Source organism: Lotus japonicus, chromosome 6, assembly GCF_012489685.1.
Source record: "Lotus japonicus ecotype B-129 chromosome 6, LjGifu_v1.2".
In the NCBI taxonomy this organism is placed as follows: Eukaryota; Viridiplantae; Streptophyta; class Magnoliopsida; order Fabales; family Fabaceae; genus Lotus; species Lotus japonicus.
This window is the reverse complement of record NC_080046.1, coordinates 66,597,333-66,619,029: the sequence shown is the minus strand read 5'-3', so window position 1 is coordinate 66,619,029 and position 21,697 is coordinate 66,597,333. Positions and strand designations below refer to the sequence as shown.

Below are 21,697 nucleotides of genomic sequence, written 5' to 3'. Positions count from 1 at the left end.
TACGGAAAATGAGTGTCGATAGACCGCTAGAATTATGTAAAAGAATTTAGTTGTAGTTTAATTAGTGTGTTAAGACATAAATTAGTTTAATGAGTGTCGATTGACGGTTTTCCATTACTGAAGGCATATTAATTTACTTGTAGTTTAATTAGTGTGTCAAGACATAAATTGAGTATTGTAAAAGAAACTTTCATGTCAATTCATCAAGTGAAGAATTTAGTTAAGCTTTATTTTGAAGTCACGAGTGACAATATATATCCTTTACATCTTCATGGAAGAATTAAATTGAAAAGTACAGTTGACCAATTAAAAGAATGTTTGTAAGAAATCTAGGAAAGAAAGCATGCAGTCTGTTAAGGTAGCTATATCTAATTGTGATGATGTTTAATTATTCATCATGTTTTGCGCCCTCATTCTACTGCCCCATGAATCCCCCTTTTCCTTGTGTGCCCTGCGTCTTTCAGACCTTCTCTTCAACTCAGCCACTTGCTCCATCCACACTCTTCTCCAACTCTCATCACCACCACCACCACCCCTTATTTCACTTCTCATCATCAAACCCAACTCATAATCATACTCTTCTCGAAGCCTCGGATTCGACAACGTCTTGTAAGCTGCATTGAGCTGCACAAACATCTTGGTCGACTCCTCTTTCTTCAAACTGCACACATCAGGGTGGTACTGAAGCGCCATGCTTCTGTAAGCCTTTTTTATGTCATCCATGGTTGCACTTTTGGGGCTCAATGATAGTATCTTGTACAAGTTTCCATGGCTGGTCTCAAGTTTTGTGGCTCTGCTGCATGAAACAGAAAGAGAAGGTCTACTTTTGTGTTTATTTGAGAGTGGAAGGAAATCAAATGGTTTGGAAATGTTAAGGCTTGAGGAGCTTAAGGATAAAACATTCATTGCTATAGCTGATGATATTAGTTGCTCTAACTTAACCAAATACTTTAATTTCTCTCTATCTTTGGGAATTGTAATGCGGGTGTTATAAGCAGCTAATACACACACATATATATAGATATATATGTACACACACGTTTATCTGATTAATGCCACTAGGGGATATGGGACATTCCTTTGGACGCTGTTTGAAATTGAACGTGACTTATACTAATAATTAACTTATATTAGAGGCAAAAGGGATCAATCAAATTTTAACAAAAGGAAACTTCCTGGTATTTAATTAGTCAAAGCCAACGCGTTTTCTCATCATGGTTATCGTCGCTAGTGATATATGGAGTGTAACATTTGTGTATTTATATATTAATTTGAGGACTGAAAAGTCTATGACAAAATGATCATGCAAACTTCGATTAGAATGGAGGAAATGGTCTTAATATATCCTTATAAGTTATAATACACGAGTTCGATGAGATTCAAGTGGAGGTAGTAATTTTTTGACTTCTTATTTAGCAGCAGTTAATTAATTAAGTTGATGAATCATTAAAGTCGTTGATAATACTACTTACATGAGAATATATCTTTTGGGCCAACCATTGTACATGAAAAGATATATAGGCCCAGTTTGGAAGAGCTTATTTGAGCTTATCTGGCAGCATAAGCTCTTATGCCAGTGTTTGGGAGAGCTTATGCAAACAGCTTATGGCAGGCCTGCCATAAGCTATTTTCAGCTTATTTTCATAAGCTACTCAGGACAGCTTATGAAAAACAGCTTATGCTTATATACAACTTATTTTGAATTTATTTCAATAAATTTTTAAAAATAGCTTATGAATAAGCGCTTATGACATAAGCGCTTATGACCATAAGCGCTTAATTAAGCTGTTTTTCCAAACGGGCCCATAATCTAATTATAATTTATGTCATAATTAAGAATCCAAATTAAGCAGCCCTATTTGACTGATGATAAAACCAATGTGTTTTGCTCCCCTGCTGCATGAGTTTAATTTACAATTATCCGTCAATTTTTTTATTTTATTTTTTACAATTATGTATTATATCTATATATAGGCCGCCTGCAGGGTCAATAAGGACATGCATAAGGATATAGCCATAGGGGAAATGAAATTAATATGACACAGATTAATCCTAGGAGGCTCTAAGCTGTACATGCTAATGCGCACGAGTACTATATATTTTATCTCTGGCTGCTGCAGCATGCCACCCTTTTTTCTTTCACAGCCAAATCCAGTGAACTTATGTGTGGAAAGTTCCTATGGATGCTAAACATGCATCAATCCAAACAAGTTCTTAATATTCGCTTCACCTATAATTATAATAGGCATAGCTGTAGCCCAAGTGTTAATCAGGAGATTAGTGCAACTTGCTGGTATGCATGATCCACCCAAGTGCAGAGTTGCAGACAATTAGACAAAGTACTTAATTAAGCCATTTTTGTCTAAACCCAACCATTTTATGTCCCTTAATAACTTGACACATTAAGACTCATACAATTAGAAATATATTACCATTTATGTTTATCCAATCGATCACTTAAGCGTTTGGGATAATTAGTTCTTCCGTTTTTGACATGGTATCAGAATTTCTATCACATAGTGATGGTCTAGAGTTCGATTATTTCCGCCATCAATTCTTCTAATAAAAAAGAAGTTGAATTTCAACACATGGTAGATGGACTTGTACGTTGTTCATCGCTTCAAGCTCACTGCTCATATGAACTTTTGTGTAAAGAGGCATGTTAGAAATATATTCATTCACGTGTCTTTTAACCAATAGCTTGAGTTTTTGCAACAGTGAGTTTTAGAGACAAACATACCCTGGAGTAAATATGTTCGTCAAACCAAAAAAACCAGAACACTTGGAGCTATCAGTGATGATTTTGTTGTAATATTTACTCAAGGAGTAATAATTACATAGTGTTCCAAAATGACAAATGTGTTGCATTGAATGGATTTGAATGAAGTCCCACATAGAAAGTGGAGCAACTTTTCAAAGCATTTATATATCATTAAATGTCAACCATTCAACAAAGGGATAAAGAGAGGATATAGTGCCACATGTGCATGGTTTGGTGGTCTCAAACTTTTATGTCACATGTTCCACTCACACCACCCCTCGCCGGTGTCGCCATCGGCATGGGCATGGGTGTAGAGGCGCTAGTGGCGGCTTGTAGACGACACGACACTTGAGCACGATGCATCGACGGCGATGGCAACTGCGTTGCCGTAACGTCTGTTTGTTTTGCTCGTTTTTTAATTTGAATTTTGCAACTGTTGGTAACAGACACATCTGTTAGTAACAGACACAATTCATAAAGGGTCGCAACCTTATAAATTGTTCTGTTTTGGCCTATAAATATAGTGCATGTTCAGAATTCAAGATACACAATCATATCCTCTGTTTTCCAGAAAATACTTCGCTGCTTATCGAGTTTTCATTAGTCTTGTGCAAACTCGAATCAAGGCTGATTATCTTGGGTATTCCTGCATCCAAACTCTAAGACGAAATTCAAAGAGTGCTTGAAATACTTTAAGGAAAGTGATTTCATCACGATCAAGCCTATACAATTTTGTAACAATCTTAAAGTATTTTCAAATGGCTACCGATGCTTCTGTCTCCAGTATCAAAGTTATGAACCAGGATCTTGTCAAACTTGATCGCTTCGATGGAACGAATTTCACTCGCTGGCAAGACAAGATGATTTTTCTCCTGACTGCACTGAAGATATATTATGTGTTAGACCCTGATCTAACACCAATTGCTGAACCACAAGATGATGATTCTGATGAACTACAACTGGGTACGCGATTTATTTGCATTTTTCGATGACATATATAATCTTGAACACAAATAGATTCAAGTTTATTCCGCTGTGTGTGTTGTGAACACTGTTAAAGTTCTTTCAATTGGTATCAAAGCCTGAGTTTTGTGTTTAAATTATATATTTTACTTGTACGGTTGCGATATCTGAGTTAAACCTTTTTCTGAAAAAGTTTGGTGTATATTTTGTGCGGATGCGCAAACACTTCTCATTCTGACCGAACCAGACTTGCATGTGCTATGATGTGTGCATTCATTCATCCATACTTGGAATCTACGTATATTTTATTCAAATGTTGATTAATTCATGTGATATAAAACTATATCAATGCTTAATCAACTGTGTTTGCATTGTTTTGAAATCGTATGTATGTATGATATACATGTATATTGTTATTTGAGAAATTCTGAATGGATTGAATGGTTTCTGGATTGTTTCATATTTGATGAAACAAAGAGAAGTATAAATTTTTGAAATTCATGCATGTCCAATCCTTCCTGTGGCATAGCGGTTGTGCTTTTTATTCCGTAACTGCTGATCGAACCGTGGTATTAAGGATGTGTCTCCTTGGGAGTTGTACCTGCGATCTCCAGGGAAGGAGATTACTTCTTTTGAGTTTATATATATTTTAGTTGAAAATATATATTAAACGAAATGTGTTAATAATCAAAAAAGTATTATAAGAACTGAATATATATGTTGATATATATCATATGTGAAATTGTACATGTTTTTAAATTAAAATTGATATTCATGTTGATGAATATATGCTGACACTTTGATATTAGTTTGTTGAAATTTTTTATATCAAGTGTATGAGTTATTAGAATTTAGTTAACAAGTCTCATGGTTGTCAGGTCGTTCCTTGTAATTAAATTATGTACTATTGATAATATTATTAATAAAGTTTCCAATTCTGCTTATATGATTGATTCTGTTTTCTTATGGCATTCTAGATTAGCACATATTGTTGGTATTAGTACTGTGAATAGACTAATTAAATCCAAATTAATCTCATGTAACATTCATGAATTTGAAAAATGCGAAATATGTGTTAAATTTAAAATGATCAAGAAACCTTTCAAAAGTGTTGAAAGAAAATCTAATTTACTTGATCTTGTACATTCTGACTTATGTGAATTTAATGACATGCTAACCCGTGGGGGAAATAGATATTTCATAACATTCATAGACGATTGTTCTAGGTACACTCATGTTTACCTATTGAAGCATAAAGATGATGCCTTTAATGCCTTTAAATCATACAAAGCAGAAGTAAAAAAATCAATTAAATAAAACTATCAAAGTTTTGAGAAGTGATAGGGGTGGAGAATATTTCTCTACAGAATTCGATTCTTTTTGTGAAAAACATGGCATTATACATGAATGTTCTGCACCGCGTACACCATAACAAAATGGTCTGTTTGAAAGAAAGAATCGAACCTATCAAGAAATGATAAACTGCATGCTAATGCATTCTGAATTATCATTTAATTTATGGGGCGAGACACTTTTATCTGCATGTCATATTATGAACCGGATACCCCTAAAAATGACCGGAATATCTCCATACGAAATATGGAAGGGTAGATCACCCAATATCGGTTATTTTAGAGTGTGGGGGTGCGTAGCATATTACAAAAATATGGATCCAAAGAGAACAAAATTGGGTCATCGTGGAATTAGATGTGCGTTCATCGGATATGCCACAAACAGTAAGGCATATAAACTTCTAAATCTTGAGTCTATTATCATAGTCAAATCCAGAGATGTAGAATTCTTTGAAAATCTTATAACTAAGAATAAAGACTATGAATCGCACACTAATGAGGAATCTCGAGATATAGATTCTCAAGAAGTTGTAGAAATACAACCTGAACCTAGGAAAAGTAAGAGAATTCGAAAGACTAAGAACTTAGGTTCAGATGAAATCGATTCTCAACTCATTTCCTTTTACCTTGTTGAAGGTAATTGTAAGAATGATGTGCATAAAATTCATATTATTCTACAATTAGAGGATGATCGTAAAACATATAAGGAAGCCATGGCTTCAAGGGATTCCTCTTTTTGGAAAGATGCAATCCGAGATGAAATGGATTCAATCTTGTCTAATCAAACCTGGGAACTAGTTGATCTTCCAAAAGGTTCAAGACCTATTGGATGTAAATGGGTGTTTAGGAAAAAGTTTCATACTGATGGAACATTAAACACCTATAAGGCTAGATTAGTAGCCAAAGGATTTAGACAAAAAGAAGGTATTGATTACTTTGACACATATGCACCAGTTGCAAGAACAACCACAATTAGAGTATTGTTTGCATTAGCCTCAATAAATGATCTTGCAGTACATCAAATGGATGTTAAAACTGCATTCTTAAATGGAGATCTAGATGAGGAAATTTACATGGAACAACCAGAGAGTTACATATTTCCTGGAAATGAACAGAAAGTGTGCAAACTAGTAAAATCTCTATATGGCCTAAAACAGGCGCCAAAACAATGGCATCAGAAATTTGACTCGGTCATAATTTCAAATGGATTCATTCCGAATTCTTGTGACAAATGTCTATACACAAAGGTGCAGAACGATACCGCAATATTTCTTTGTCTTTATGTGGATGATATGTTGATCATGAGCAATACCATGGATGGAATTCTAGAAATAAAGAATTTTCGAAAGTCCTCTTTCAAGATGAAAGATCTTGGACAAGTTGATACCATTTTAGGTATCAAAATTAAAAGAAATAGTGGGGGTTATGAACTTAGTCAAACACATTACATTGAGAAAATGTTAGATAAGCTCAAACACCTACAATTTAAGGAAGTAAATACTCCCTTTGATCCTAGCATCAAACTTGAAAAGAATAAAGGAAGGGCAGTGGCCCAGTTGGAATATGCAAGCGCTATTGGATGTCTAATGTATCTAATGCAATGCACCAGACCCGACATTGCATTCTCTGTTGGTAAGATGAATAGATACACTAGCAATCCAAATGGTGAGCATTGGAAGGCAGTTACAAGAATATTTGGTTATCTTTCAAAAACCAAAGATCTTGGACTTCATTATGATATGTTTCCAGCAATACTAGAAGGATATACCGATGCTAGTTGGATATCGAGTGCTGGAGATCATAAATCCACCACTGGGTGGATATTCACATTGGCTGGAGGGGAAATTTCTTGGAAGAGCAAGAAACAGACGTGTATTACCCTCTCCACCATGGAATCAGAATTCGTGGCTCTAGCTTCTGCAGGACAAGAAGCTGAATGGCTAAGATATCTCCTATTGGAAATTCTATTGGCTAAAGAAAATGTTTCAAAAGTGTTGATACATTGTGATAGCCAAGCCACCCTAGCCAGAGCATACAGTGAAGTATATAATGGGAAATCTAGACACATAGGTCTGAGACATTCTCTCGTGAGAAAGATGATTAAAGATGGAATTATCTCACTGACTTATATACGAACAAGCTATAATCTAGCAGATCCTTTTACTAAGCCACTGGCCAGAGACTTAGTAAAGAATCCCTCGAGAGGTATGGGATTAAAACTCCTTGAGTAAGAGTTCCAACAACGGTAGCAACCCAATCTGAAGTTAAGAAAGCCTTAACCTAAGATTCAATGGGTAACAACAAATCGTTGATTTGGATGACAATGCAACATTAAGCAACAATGTTGACTATTAGATATTGAGGGTTGAGTATCAATATACTCTTAATGAACTTCATGATCGAAATATGTGGTTTTGCGAAAATCACATACGATATGAACTTCACCTATATGAATTTCGAGATGGTGCCGTCTCAAATGAGAGTTTGAGTTTCTCTCATAAAAATTCACGAAAACAAGAAAGCACATGGCCGTAAAAAGTGCTAGGCGAGGAAAATGTAGGCGAAGGACCACAAACGAGTGTGTGTATTTTTTATGCCGGTATGATCATTAGGAATATAGGTTCAAAGCACAGCTACCTAATATTCCGATTATACTCTGCACAATATTTACTAAGGTTTAGTTCAAATCGAAAGGTACTAAACTGTATTAACACTCAGGTGTTTCTATTTCTGAAATTGACATTGTCATTTATGTAACAAGTGGGGGATTGTTGTAATATTTACTCAAGGAGTAATAATTACATAGTGTTCCAAAATGACAAATGTGTTGCATTGAATGGATTTGAATGAAGTCCCACATAGAAAGTGGAGCAACTTTTCAAAGCATTTATATATCATTAAATGTCAATCATTCAACAAAGGGATAAAGAGAGGATATAGTGCCACATGTGCATGGTTTGGTGGTCTCAAAATTTTATGTCACATGTTCCACTCACACCACCCCTCGCTGGTGTCGCCACCGGCATGGGCATGGGTGTAGGGGCGCTAGTGGCGGCTTGTAGACGGCACGACACTTGAGCACTTGAGCACGATGCATCGACGGCGATGGCAACTGCGTTGCCATAACGTCTGTTTGTTTTGCTCGTTTTTTAATTTGAATTTTGCAACTGTTGGTAACAGACACATCTGTTGGTAACAGACACAATTCATAAAGGGTCGCAACCTTATAAATTGTTCTGTTTTGGCCTATAAATATAGTGCATGTTCAGAATTCAAGATACACAATCATATCCTCTGTTTTCCATAAAATACTTCGCTGCTTATCGAGTTTTCATTAGTCTTGTGCAAACTCGAATTAAGGCTGATTATCCTGGGTATTCCTGCATCCAAACTCTAAGACGAAATTCAAAGAGTGCTTGAAATACTTTAAGGAAAGTGATTTCATCATGATCAAGCCTATACAATTTAGTAACAGATTTCAGTCTCCCACTTATTTTAGTTGTGGATAACATTATTGCCAATTGCAAACTCCAAATTCTGCTATTGATTTTTTAATATATCAAAGAAATTTCATTGAATATAGAAATTGCTACAATATCTAAAGCCAAATCCAAAAATTGTCCATGGATTATTTGCTATGGATTGCAAGCCATTGTCAGCACAGCTCCGTGTTTTGGAACCATTTTTGTCATTTGGAGCATATGTTGTCATGATCTTCCTGCGGAAAACAGCTGGGGCTGTCTTTTAAATGTGAACTTGTTTAACTTTTATAAACTGCGTATACTTAAGGATAAGGTATGAATTACAACCATTCATTTTTTTTTGACAGCAACAACAACCATTCATTTAGAAAATCAACATTTGATATTGTGATAAAAATACACACATGCAAAACAAATTATGACCAAAGTTTTTTTATATTATACTTTATCTTTATCTTTGACCATTTGGTTTGTTTGTTAAAAATTAAAATAAACATTTTGTCTATTTGTCTTTTACTAATATTAATTTAGTGGTAAGCAAACTAGAAACTTGTAAGAATGATAACACAAGTTTGAATGTTAAAAAATATGTTTATTGCAAGGAGCATGCAATTGTTTTTCAAACGGGTGACGACTTCCGTCATAAAAAAAAAATAGTAATATGACATGTTTGATGCACGATGGATATTCATTTTTGTTTATTACGTGTTTTTTTTAAATGTGGGCTATTTTTTATTTTTGTTGAAAGAAAATTTATGATTTAAATATATAAATTTATAAACAAACATAAATTTGTAATTATTGTAATTTTTTTCGGCGATGAATATGTTTGTTTTCATATAGAAGTCAAATATGAAGTTTTCATATATACAAAAATGAGAAAAAGTTTGATGCACCGACGGTGTAAATTTTTTTTACACCGTCAACCAATCAGATTTCAAGGATGTGCCACGTCAATTAATGAAATTAAATAAAATGATATATTTTCTCACATCCTTGAAATCTGATTGGTTGACGGTGTAAAAAAACTTTACACCGTCGGTGCATAGAAATTAAACTCTACCAAAATTATCTCAAGAAAAGAAAATTAAGCATCTCATATATTAAATATTTTTCTGAAAATAAACCATGTTTTTAATTAAAATGCAACATTATAGTGAAACTTTTCTTCTTTCTATAAATATTAACTATTTTATTTTTGTCAAAAAATATTAATTATTATATATTGTTCTTTTTTTTTGTGAACACCCTCTCGTACTTTTTACTTGTTTGTCTGGCTCCAGTGATCCAATACCATAGAATACCACAGCCCAAACCCATGATCCAAAAACGTGAAAAAGAGGCCAAAACTTTTATTTTCTTTATTTTTTTACCAAAACTTTTTTTTCCCATTGCAGTAGATCAAAAGTTGACAAAAAAGTACAGTTGATCCAAAAAATGCTTCTTTTCTTCATTACCAAAAAAAACTAGCTGAAGCATTTCCAGATATATGAGATGCTTAGGGCCTGTTTGGTTTGAGAAAACATTTTCTGTTTTCATTTTCTGATTTCATTTTGTGAAAACGATTTTCATTTTCAAATTTTTGAAATTAAGAAAACATGTTTGGTTTAAATTCCTATTTTTCATTTTATGGAAATGAAAACATTGGAAGTGTGTTTGGTTAAACTATTTTCAGTTTTAGTTATGAAAATGATTTTTAGATATTAAAAAATATATTTATACATTCATTGATGAATAATTTATGGAATATTGTTTTATATAAATATCAGTTTTTTTTGAATAAGATAATATTTTTACATATTCACTTATGAATAATCTGTAAATACTAACTACAAAATTTACACATTACAAATCTTTCTTTTTTGGTATAAAGGAGGGGCTACCCCCAAAACCACAATACAAATATTTAATGTTTTTTATAATTTTCCAATGCATAAAAAGATGATTTTTATGTTTAGAACACATTTGTAAAAAAAAAAAAAAAAAACGTGAAAGTGTGAAACAACACCAAAAAATTAAGCCAAAAATCACTTCTATGCAACTTGCTAGACTTGGAGAGTGCAAATGGGCCCACCTCTCTCTTGACATCTCCATGACTCAGCGTTTTGATTTGAACCAAATGACGAGATTTCAATTGTTTTTGCCCGCAGCAGGATCGAACCCGTGACAAGGAGCTCACTAGAAGAAGTTAGAACCAGTTACAATTAAAATTCCACATATTTACAGGAGTGCCACCGCGTTTTCAACATTTCCATTCTTAACGTGTTTTGATTGAAAACATAAAGCCTGTTTGTATTTCCGTTCAGTCCAACTGAACGTAGAAGTGATACTGAGATACCTTTCACGTTTTCTCTCTTGGAACGTGTGTTCCCGATTTCCCATGTGCCAAACGTAATAGCAAACAGAAAAACAAACAAGCACATAGAAAACAATGATTTTTTGTTTCCGAATTTCCACTGATTTTAGAAAATATTTTCTTTAAAAACATTTTCAAAATGTGAAGTAAACATGTTTTCTCTACTGTTTTCCATTTTCTATGAAAATGAAAATAGAAAATGATCAAACCAAACAGGCCCTTAATTTTCTAACCTCTCTGCAGTCACACAAATAGATAACGAGGGTACAACCTCAAAATCGATTCGAGTCACCTAATGAATTGGATCTACTTCTAGCATTTTTGGATTCATTGAGATCTTCCAGAATCAATTCTACTATGATAAAAGGTACTTTGAGTAACTTCTCATAGAATCAATTCTATTACGATAAATTTTACTTGGAGTAACTTCTCATAGAATCAAATGTGAAAATCTACTCGTATCCATCCAAACATTCACTTCAATTCACATAGAAAGAAAAAGAGTTCCAAAGGTAATACTCAGAAAACATCAAAAAAAGTCTCTCGTGTCATTTCTCCCTACTCTCAAAGTGGAATGAATATTAGTCCTGGCACTTAAAGGCCTGTGAATACAGCTACCAAAAGGCACACAAGCACAGATCCAGAAGGCAATGCGGCAGCTGCGTTCCCAGGGGGTGGTGCCACCACTTGTGATGGAGATAGCCCATTACCGTTCAAACCTGGTTGAGGAGAAGATTCTGGGGAGAGGCCTACAAAAATTATAATTCAAATTAGAAACACAACTCATGTGAGAATCTAACTCAAAAGATGAAAGGGTTCAAGTAAAGATTTTTCACATACAACAAATTTGGACACTAGTTGAGTGCAAGCTAAGAAGAGTTTCATTGAATTTTTGTATTCTTGAAGTGCATGTTAATGCGGCTTTTTTTTCTAAATGGCGTAAAAAACAATATTAATTGGAACATGGGGGTGAAAAAAAATTTAATTAGCTGTCTGCGGTAGTTTCTGACATGGAATTTAAGGCATTCGGAAGCATCTCTGCGAATGGTAATAGGACAAATGACTTTTTCAGAACTGAATGACATGAACGTACCTTTTGCAGCATGAACAGTAGCCATTCGCAAGATTCCTTGTGAATGCTAATAAGACAAGAAGGAATCTTGACTTTTTTTCGGGTGCCATTCGCAAACATTCCTCTTTGTCTTATTAGCATTCGCAAGGAATCTTATGAATGCCTACTATTCCCTGTCAGCTCACTTCTGAACACTGAAAAAGCAACTGGAAAAGTAATTTGTCTTATTAGCATTCGTAAGGAATCTTCCAAATGCCTAAAAGTCCAAGTCAAAAAAACTACCCCAGACTGCTAAATATTATTTTTTTCACTCCCTTTTTCAAATTAAAGTTTTTTTCACGCCATTCAGAAAAAAAAAAAAAAAAAAACCTGTTAATGCTAGTTCCAAAAGATCTCTAGACATAGCCTAAACTATATATTAATGCAAGGATAGCATATGTGGAAAGAAGTGATTAAAGGCAAGCATAATCGACATGTAGAGGATGTAGGATGGATAACAACTATTGATTTTGAAATTTTCTATTGTTGTCTACCCCCATGATAGCGTCAGGCAATCTCCCTAAGGAGGATTGTCCACAAACTGAGACTTTACGGGACATAAGGAATTCAAACTCACAATCTATGAGGGGGGTGAGAGTTAAACTCGAAACGTAGTCCCCATTGCAAACCCAAGTTGCCCTTGATTTCATTAGTGATAGGGAAAAATTAAAACCTTTAATCTTCAAACCAAATAATACCATACTACTAGTAAAGACAAAGACAATCAAATGCCTCTTAGCCTTGCTAAAAAGAACATATAAGGATTAAATTATTAACGACACTGAATAGACAAGCCCCCAAATAAACTTAAATTATTGAAAACTAAATTGTGGTTTACAGACAGGCATTAGTAGTCAGGTCCACAACTACATATAATTCAAAATGTTTAATCAAGTGCAGAACTATTTGTGAAAGGAATATCTTCATAGTTAATAAGAAAATTGATTATATACAATTGATATGGTATGAAATTTGAGACAAAAACATAGATTTAAGGAAACAAACCAGGAGCAGCAGCAGGGGTTTCAGACACTGCAAAACAAAACAAGAAAAAAAAAACCTCATTACTGACATAACATGAAATCCATAAAGGAATGTAATTTTTCATCAACAGAAGGTTAAAAATTCCAAACTTTATGCAGAAGAAAATAAATCTGAGAAAACCCAGATGGGGAATGATTAAGCTTAAGCAAAAGAACTCACATCCACAGTTAGTGACAGAATTAGAAGCAGAAACTTTGCAAGCAGAAGGAAGAGCCAAAGCTTTTGTGGCATTCAATACCACACCAAACTGAGAGCTGCTTTTGAAAGCTTCACAGAGGCACGATGGAGCAGTTTTGAGGACAGATTTCAAGCCAGAGCAGCATTGCCCTTGTGGTTTGGTCACGGTGCTGTCGTTTGTAACGAAGGACAAGCAATCAGTCATTTTCAAGATCAGGTTTGAACAATCCGCGGACGGTGCTGGGGCATTGTTTGATGAAGCGCTGTGAGCAAAATCAACGGCACAGATGGCCACAACACAGAGAATGAGTGATACTTTTGAAGCCATGAGGGAAGAGAGTGGAGAATGAGGGATTGTGGAGTGAGGGAGATGAATATATAATGGTAGTGGGGTTGTGGAGGCTGTGGTGTTTCTTTCAACTTTGGAAATGGAAATTTGAAAAGGAGAGAGGAAGAGGAAGAGTGAGACTGAGACTGAGTGAATTATGGATTTGGGTTCCTACATTAAGCCAAGAAATCCTCTACATTCACACATTTACCAAATTTAGAAATTTTGATTGTATGACCAAGATTTTTTTATTGGTCGGTTCATATTTTTCATTAAAATCAAACCATTCAAATATCTTATAATTAATATCAGACGGTTTAAATGAAAAGATATCCCTATCGTTTGATTTTGATAAAAAATATGAGTCGACTAATCTTTACTAATGTAGGAGACTGGTAAGTAGAGGTACTGGTGTGAACAATGAGAGAGACAGTGAGAGTGGGGATTGTATTCATTTCAAAGGTTGTATTGCCAAGTCGACATTAAGATGAAAAATGAATGGTATACGTGTCCTACATTACCAAGTTTCACTCACCACCACTTAACAGAACCAAAACACTTTGAAACAATCAATGTGAACGTGAATGTGAATGCTATGATGTTTTTCTGAGTCAAATTTGGGCTTTTGGAGATTTCTGATTCCCCTGAAATTTTTGAATGAAAACCGGAGAAGAAAAATGTTCCTTTTTACTAGCTACTAGCTAGGGGGTAGAAGGAAAAAAAATTTAACAGTCATCTAGTCTAATGAACAAAGTATAAGCAATTTATTGGAACTAAAGATTTTAACCTTGCTATGCACAATAACTCTCATCCACAGTTAGTGACAGAGGAGCAGAGACTTTGGAACCATTCAGTGAAGTGTGGACCACTCAGATTCACACATATGGCCGACATGTATGTGGCCTCGTGAAGCTCTGCGATTGTTCCAGAATAATTAAGCTTCCATTGCATAGTTAACAAGCCTGAGGTTTTCAACTAGAAGTGAAAATAAAGAAAATCAACTTATCATATTATTTATGATGCAGAGTGTATATTACTCCTGTACCCTGCAGGTACTCATTTTTCAATCCTCCTAATTCCTTTCTTGGTATTATTCTAATGTGCCTTTTGATACCGGTATTAATATATTACATAAGTGTGTGTTTGCTTAAAAGTTGAAGGTAAAAACACATTTTCTCAATTCACCCCTTACATTCCATTGGTTATCTTTTGCATTGGAATGATGTAGATGTGCTTTTAGTAACAATGAGGACCACAATAATCCCTAAATAAGTAGAAAGTTCAGTGGAAAGAATTTTGCCTCTTCAGTATCATGATAAATTTAAGAACTGGTTGTATGTACACATGAAATATTGATAAATAACAAGACAAGAAATGGGAAAGAGCTATCTAGTTTGAACTACTGACACTATAACAGTTACATCATCAAGCTTGCCACCACTATAACCCACATATCCTATTGCCTGTGCTGCATCAGCAAAAGGACTTCTTGTAGATGTTGATTTTCCAACTTCTTGTGCTCTCTTTGCCAGAACTTCTGCTATTTCCTGCAAGTTAATCCATAAATGTGAGCATAAAGCATAAACTACTTCAGTGCATGTTTATAAATTCTTTTTACATTTGATTCTAAAGCCAAAAATTTTGGGCAGAAACTTCTGACTAGTTTCTGTATTTTAGAATTGATTATATAGAAAGAGAAGCTGATTCAAACATGCTATTAGACTCCAGAAGAACCAGTGAATTTGATACTAATCAAATTGATGAGATAATAAGTTAGCCATAGTTGTGTCTGCTATCATTGATGACTTTTTGGAAAATATCTGTGTTTCTCAATAAGACAATAGTCTATTTTCTTTCACTAAAAAATTAAGATGATGAACTCAGATATAACATTATGAATATACATTTTATGAATTGTAAAGAAGAAAGTGCTTAAATAAAGAACGAATTTATTAACCACTCATCACATGTAATCATTAGAAAGATAGACACACCCAAAATGAGAAGAAAGGAAATTAACCTGAGGTCCCAAGCTAGCTTGTAGTGATTTTGATATAGTTGATGCAATTTCTTGGTCATAAAGATTGTCAAAAAGGCCATTAGTGGCAAATATAATCACATCACCATCGCATAGATCGACCTTGTACCCCTGAAACACATTTTACCTAGAGTTGTTATCATATTAAATCAAACATATCAAAAATAATCTTGAAGTTTCAATGGATATTAATTACATAGTAATTTTAAATCTTCATATGCCGCTTCTAAAATTTAGAGCCTCACTGTTAAAATGAAGCATGCCCAAAAGCTCGAATGGCTATAGGACAACAAACATGAACTATTTTCTGAATATTTTTCATTTCATGTTAAAACAGACAAAATGTTACCAGGTAGATTACATACCTCAATGATTTCTGAGGGATCATCACCTTTAACTATATGTAATGGAAAATTGAATTCATGAAACTTGGCCGTTGATTTTTTAAAGATGAAACCATCTCTTATAATGATAAATCCAGTGTTCCCAACATTGGCTGCATGGAGGGCCTGCAAATATATTGGTAGAGATGACTTACATCCTTGAAAAATGTACCAATTCAGATGATAACTGCAGTTCATTAATAACTGTCAACTCTCCATCACTAATATGCAAATTGTTATGAATGTCTCAAAGGTCACATAGTTGTGTGCAACTCAAGGACTATTAAAGGAGCTAGATTTTTCCTTTCATATATAGTAGTGACATTTTAATACAACGATGACAGACTAGTATAGCAAAATATTTAATCAGGAAATTATTCTTGCTTCTCATGAACTGTATTCCCACATTCACTATAAGTGCACCTGCTACAAGAACATCATGCTCCTTAACAAATTCTAATGTGCTATGAACTGGAAGAGCATTCCAGTTCCCCAAATTCCATTTATAGACATGACCTAATATCCTACACAGGAATATTAGTACATTACATATGTATGAGAGCAGACGGATCATAAATAGAACATTGAGCTCAAATCATAATAGCAGTATTAAAGAAAATTTGTGACATACTGATATAATACTGTGTGGTAGATTAAATTGCAGGATAATTGAATGAATAACTCAGAATTCACTCAATCTGGCACTGCCGTCATTCGTTTTAGCTACCCACTTAATTTAAACTGCCCAGAAGAAACAATTAATCATTTACCTCTCCATCAAAATATGCAACCAAAACAGATGATGACCCTGGAGTTTGTGTTTCAGCTGCACTTCTAGTAAGAACTTCGGCAGGTTTTATGGTTGAAATGTTTTCATGACTTGACACAATATTTTTACACTTCTCCATGAGTTCCCTGATGTACGGTCCACTATTATTCCCTGCATAATTTTCTCAGTCATATTAGTAAAGTTTAAAACCAAGAAAAACAACTTTGATAGTAGCAACTATAAAGGTATGGGAAGGATATGATGGATGCTGATAAGTACTCTTCATTTTAGTCCACAAATGAAAGGTACTGTTATCAAAATAGTAAATGCAGGTTCACAATTGCAAAATGTAGAGAATAATATTTCAATAAATTGCATTCAATGATTAAATTGGACCACAGAACTTAGTAATAAGCTAACACTCAACTCAGCAATTCCAAATATTGCAGAAAGGATACCTTCAGGTGACCACTGACCAACTCCATCAGCCACAGCTACCCAGTTTTGGTGAGAAATAAAATAAGCATCTTCTCGACCTGTCAATGCCTGGAAGTTGTTATTAGTTGGCTTTTTAACCATCCACCATTAACAATTCAAGCCAAACATCACTTAAAATGTTAGGTGCATGTTCACACTTATATACAAGCAATAAACCTGCCAAACTTCTAGGCTAGAAGGATTTGCACATTGTGGATTACATTACTTCTAGACCAGAGTAAATAATGCATTTGAGAGATCCAACAGTTAGCAACACAGTAGCCATATCCCGTTGAGGAAAATTGAAATTTGTCACCCCTCTTCAAGTGCCATTACCTTCCAATAGAATTTACCAATGTCATTTACTTCTATGATCTATCTACTGGGTGGACACACATGTGTACTTCTAGAATTTTTTAGTGCAACTTTTTCATACTTATAAACATTCAATATATCAAACGATACCAAAATAAAAACATGAACAATCACAATAATGATTTCCTTTTAATGGATGAATTTTATTAGTTAGAATAGTGGAAACAATCATTGTCATGAACCGTGAATGGTTTTCATATTATATTTCTAATGATCGCAAATTCACAACAATGAATTGAAAATAGAATAGCAAATCTGTATAATGCTCAAGAAAATTTTAAAAATATAAATTGAGTACTTCAATTTTCCCCCAAAATTTTTACTTAACTGGGGTCCTTAAATCTGTACTTGAATCCTTGATTGGTTTATAAGCTTAATATGCTTCATTCTTATCTCAACTGACCAGGAAGATGATGTCATGATGGTAATGTCTGGAAGGTACCTTAGAGGGATGAGGCAAGCAAGCAGCAGCAGAAACTAGGAAAAGCTCGGTTCTTGAAGTATTTTCCCTGTGCACATGCAAGTAAACAGCATGAAGAAAGAGTGAAGATAATTTAGAATACACAAAATAGAAGGTAGTTGGCATACCCATAACTAGCCATCTCAACTGAATGTAGCTCTGGTACTGTTAGATGTGATGAGCTTTCATAATCATTTCTTTCAGTATTCCCCACATCTATCTTGTTTTCCATATCCGAGGATGCAGGCAAGTCATGCAACTAAACATAAAATTCACACATAACTCATATTAGAAAGGTTAATGTACCCAAAGAAAACCATATGCACAGCAAAGTAAATTTTAGCCTTGATAAGGAAACGGGACGGACCATAGTAGACTTTTCCATTTCACTTGCATCAATTGAGTCATCCACAATGTCATGGGTTGTCTCTTCATCATTAGCAACAAGTTCAGACTCTAAAGATGTGGTTAGGTTGTTTGCTTCTGTATTAACAGCTTGTTCAGAATCTAAAAGAGTGGATGCTGGCACCAATTCACTTAAGTCAGCATCAACACTACCAGTCAGGTAGCTTGTAGCTACATCTACACCATGACCTTTGTCAGCTGTCCTTCTACCTGACAAACAGAGCAATAACTATCAAAAATTCCAACAGATAGTGTAAGTTTACAAGAAGCCAGATGAGCTATAATGTCATCACCTTCTTTCTCTTCAACTTCCTCAGAAGCACCACTATTCATATCAGAAAACAAGTCTGACTCAGTAACTATTGAAATGACAACTTCTTCGAGAGCATCAAGTTTCTCTTCAACTTCCCCAGAAGCACCACTAGTCAGATCAGCAACTTCTTCATGACCATCAAGTTTCTCATCAACTTTCCCAGGAGCACTACTATTCATATCCGTGAACATATCTGCCTCCAGAGTAACTGTTGAAACGGAAACTTCTTCCTTATCATCAAGTTTCTCTTCAACTTCCCCAGGAGCACCATTATTTATATCTGTGAACATATCTGCCTCTCGCGTAACTGTTGAAACGGTGGCAACTTCTTCATGATCAAGTTTCTCTTCAACTTCCCCAGCAGAACCATTGTTCATATCAGAAAACATATCTGACTCTGGAGTAACTGCTGAAACAGCAACTTCTTCAGGAACATCAAGTTTCTCATCAACTTCCCCTAGAGCACCACTATTCACATCCGTGAACATATCTGCCTCTGGCGTAACCGTTGAAACGGCAACTTCTTCATGATCAAGCTTCTCTTCAACTTCCCCAGCAGAACCATTGTTCATATCAGAAAACATATCTGACTCTGGTGTAACTGCTGAAACAGCAACTTCTTCAGGAACATCAAGTTTCTCATCAACTTCCCCTAAAGCACCACTACTAATATCAGTGAACATATCTGACTCTGGAGTAATAGATGAAACAGAAGCTTCTTCATGATCATCAATTTTCTCTTCAACTTCCCCAGAAGCACCATTATTCATATCAGAATTGACATTTGACCCTGGAGTATCTGTTGAAAGAGCATCTGCTTCGTGAAAATCAAGTTTCTCTTCAACTTCCCCAGAAGCACCATTATTCATATCAGAAAACATGTCTGACTCTGGAGTAACAGTTGAAATGGCATCTTCTTCATCACCATCAAGTTTCTCTTCAACTTCCCCAGAAGCACCATTATTCAGATCAGAAAACATATCTGACTCTGGAGTAACAGTTGAAATGGCATCGTCTTCATCACCATCAAGTTTCTCTTCAACTTCCCCAAGAGCACCACCACTATTCAGATCACCAAACATATCCAACTCTTGAGTAGCTGCTGAAACAGCAAGACCATCAACTTCCTCTTCAACTTCCCCAGAAGCACCACTATTCAGACCACCAAACACATCCAACTCTGGAGTAACTGCTGAAACAACTTCTTTGTGACCATCAAAAGCACTACTAACCGGATCACCAAACATATCCAACTCCGGATTAACTGCTGAAACAACAACTTCTTCTTGACCATCAACTTTCTCTTCAACTTCCTCAGAAGCACCTCCATTTATATCAGAAAACACATCCGACACTGCAGTAACTGTTCTTGAAACAACAACTTCTTTGTGATCATCAGCTTGAGACTCTTCCTCACACACACTAGGGACACCATTACACTCAGCAGCACCATCCTCACTTAGAATCCCATGTTGAGCATCACCGTCCTCTATTGAGTCCAACTTCAAGTGTCTATCAATTTTTTGTGACTCATTAATCACAGTTCTCTCAGATTCATTATCAAGAACAACACTTTCCTTTTCATTTATTGGAATCTGAGGATTTTGATCAGCAACACCAACTACAACAATTGATGATGATTTACTTTCCTCCTGTAAATTATCATCAACCTCATTGTTCAAAATTTCAATACTGTCACTCAACAAAGCTTGAATACCAACTTTCCCTCCTCCCTCAACAACCTCACAGGCGAGCTTCTCTCGCTCTAATTCAGCTAACTTATCTCTAATCTCACTAGCTTTGGCGAACTGGAACACAAAGCTACCATCCGAACACTCTGCCAAAATAACCAGAAGATCATGCATGTTGGACAATTCAGAAAAGTAAAGTAAAAAATAAATAAAAACAAACCCAGTTGCGGAAAAGGAAAGTTAACACAAACCCAGTAAACAAAAAGGAAAAAAGTTAAAAGTCTTGAGAGTTAAAGCAGCATACCAGTTGAAGAGAGAATATCAACATCATCAGGAACAGAGCTTGAGGAAGAAGAGGCATTGGATACCAAATGGGTATGGTGAGTTAAGCTGATTCGTCTTCTAGGAAATGGAAATGGAAATGGAGCAGAGATTCGAAACTGTTCAGAATGTTTGGATGGAACATTGCGGCATGGAATCCAGAGACAATGGTAGCTTCTGGAGAAGAGATCAGCCATGATTTCATCAAGTTCTAATTGTTTTTCATTTTTTGATTTGATTAAGGTACGATGATTCTGGGTTTAAGAGTTGGAACTGTGAAATGATTAAGGATGAAGAACACAACACAGTTAGTAGGAAACAGAGGAATTCCTGAGTATTCTCCACCTTACATCCATGGAATAACGATATGATTATGGTGTTTTATTAGACTATTACCTCAAAAAAAAAATCTATTTATTTTGTGATAAAAAAACAATAGAGAAAATATTGCATGAATCTAATAATTATTGCTTAGGCAAATCATTAAAATTTTCTTCAATTTTTGTAGGTACATTTACATTGTTTTCTTCTTCATGTGATGTGATTCACATTAGTCTGTAACTCATGGATTATATGAATTACTATACTTTGATTAGTTTCTATTATGTCGTGCGTGAATGAATAAAATTAATCTTGCTATATTTTAGAAAGTTCTTCATTTAAAAATAACACATGTGTAAACTTTAATGTGAAAAAAAAACAAATCCTAATAAATAACGGATGTAACATAATGCTCAAATATAAGTACAACAAATTATAGGCCTATTTCAGGCTATGACATGAGATGATGAGATTCAATAGAGTCATGATATTTTCATAGCAAATATTCATAGTTGCAATAGCTTTGTTATCAAAACATTATATCTAGAATGAGTGCGAGTAATAATTAAT

At 34.8% G+C, this 21,697-nt stretch overlaps 3 protein-coding genes across 3 annotated transcripts; all 3 read right to left on the bottom strand.

Annotated features, from left to right (window-relative positions):
- Positions 1 to 208: 208 nt before the first annotated feature.
- Positions 209 to 1,006, bottom strand: LOC130723751 (chaperone protein dnaJ 20, chloroplastic-like). Its single transcript, XM_057574877.1, has one exon. The coding sequence runs from the start codon at positions 904 to 906 to the stop codon at positions 385 to 387; it is 522 nt and encodes a 173-aa protein (XP_057430860.1). The 5' UTR covers positions 907 to 1,006; the 3' UTR covers positions 209 to 384.
- Positions 1,007 to 11,375: 10,369 nt separating this feature from the next.
- On the bottom strand, positions 11,376 to 13,755 carry LOC130722887 (non-specific lipid transfer protein GPI-anchored 11-like). Its single transcript, XM_057573757.1, has 3 exons — positions 13,229 to 13,755; positions 13,031 to 13,057; positions 11,376 to 11,663 (listed from the first exon to the last, which is right to left on the bottom strand). The coding sequence occupies exons 1-3, from the start codon at positions 13,572 to 13,574 to the stop codon at positions 11,509 to 11,511; spliced, it is 528 nt and encodes a 175-aa protein (XP_057429740.1). The 5' UTR covers positions 13,575 to 13,755; the 3' UTR covers positions 11,376 to 11,508.
- A 998-nt stretch (positions 13,756 to 14,753) lies between these two features.
- LOC130722885 (probable protein phosphatase 2C 62) lies at positions 14,754 to 21,165 on the bottom strand. The gene is made up of 10 exons (XM_057573755.1): positions 20,790 to 21,165; positions 18,775 to 20,631; positions 18,444 to 18,691; positions 18,205 to 18,335; positions 18,059 to 18,125; positions 17,223 to 17,310; positions 16,766 to 16,935; positions 15,978 to 16,121; positions 15,595 to 15,723; positions 14,754 to 15,121 (listed from the first exon to the last, which is right to left on the bottom strand). Exons 1-10 carry the CDS (start codon positions 21,001 to 21,003, stop codon positions 14,960 to 14,962), a joined length of 3,210 nt encoding a protein of 1,069 aa, XP_057429738.1. The 5' UTR covers positions 21,004 to 21,165; the 3' UTR covers positions 14,754 to 14,959.
- Positions 21,166 to 21,697: the final 532 nt, after the last annotated feature.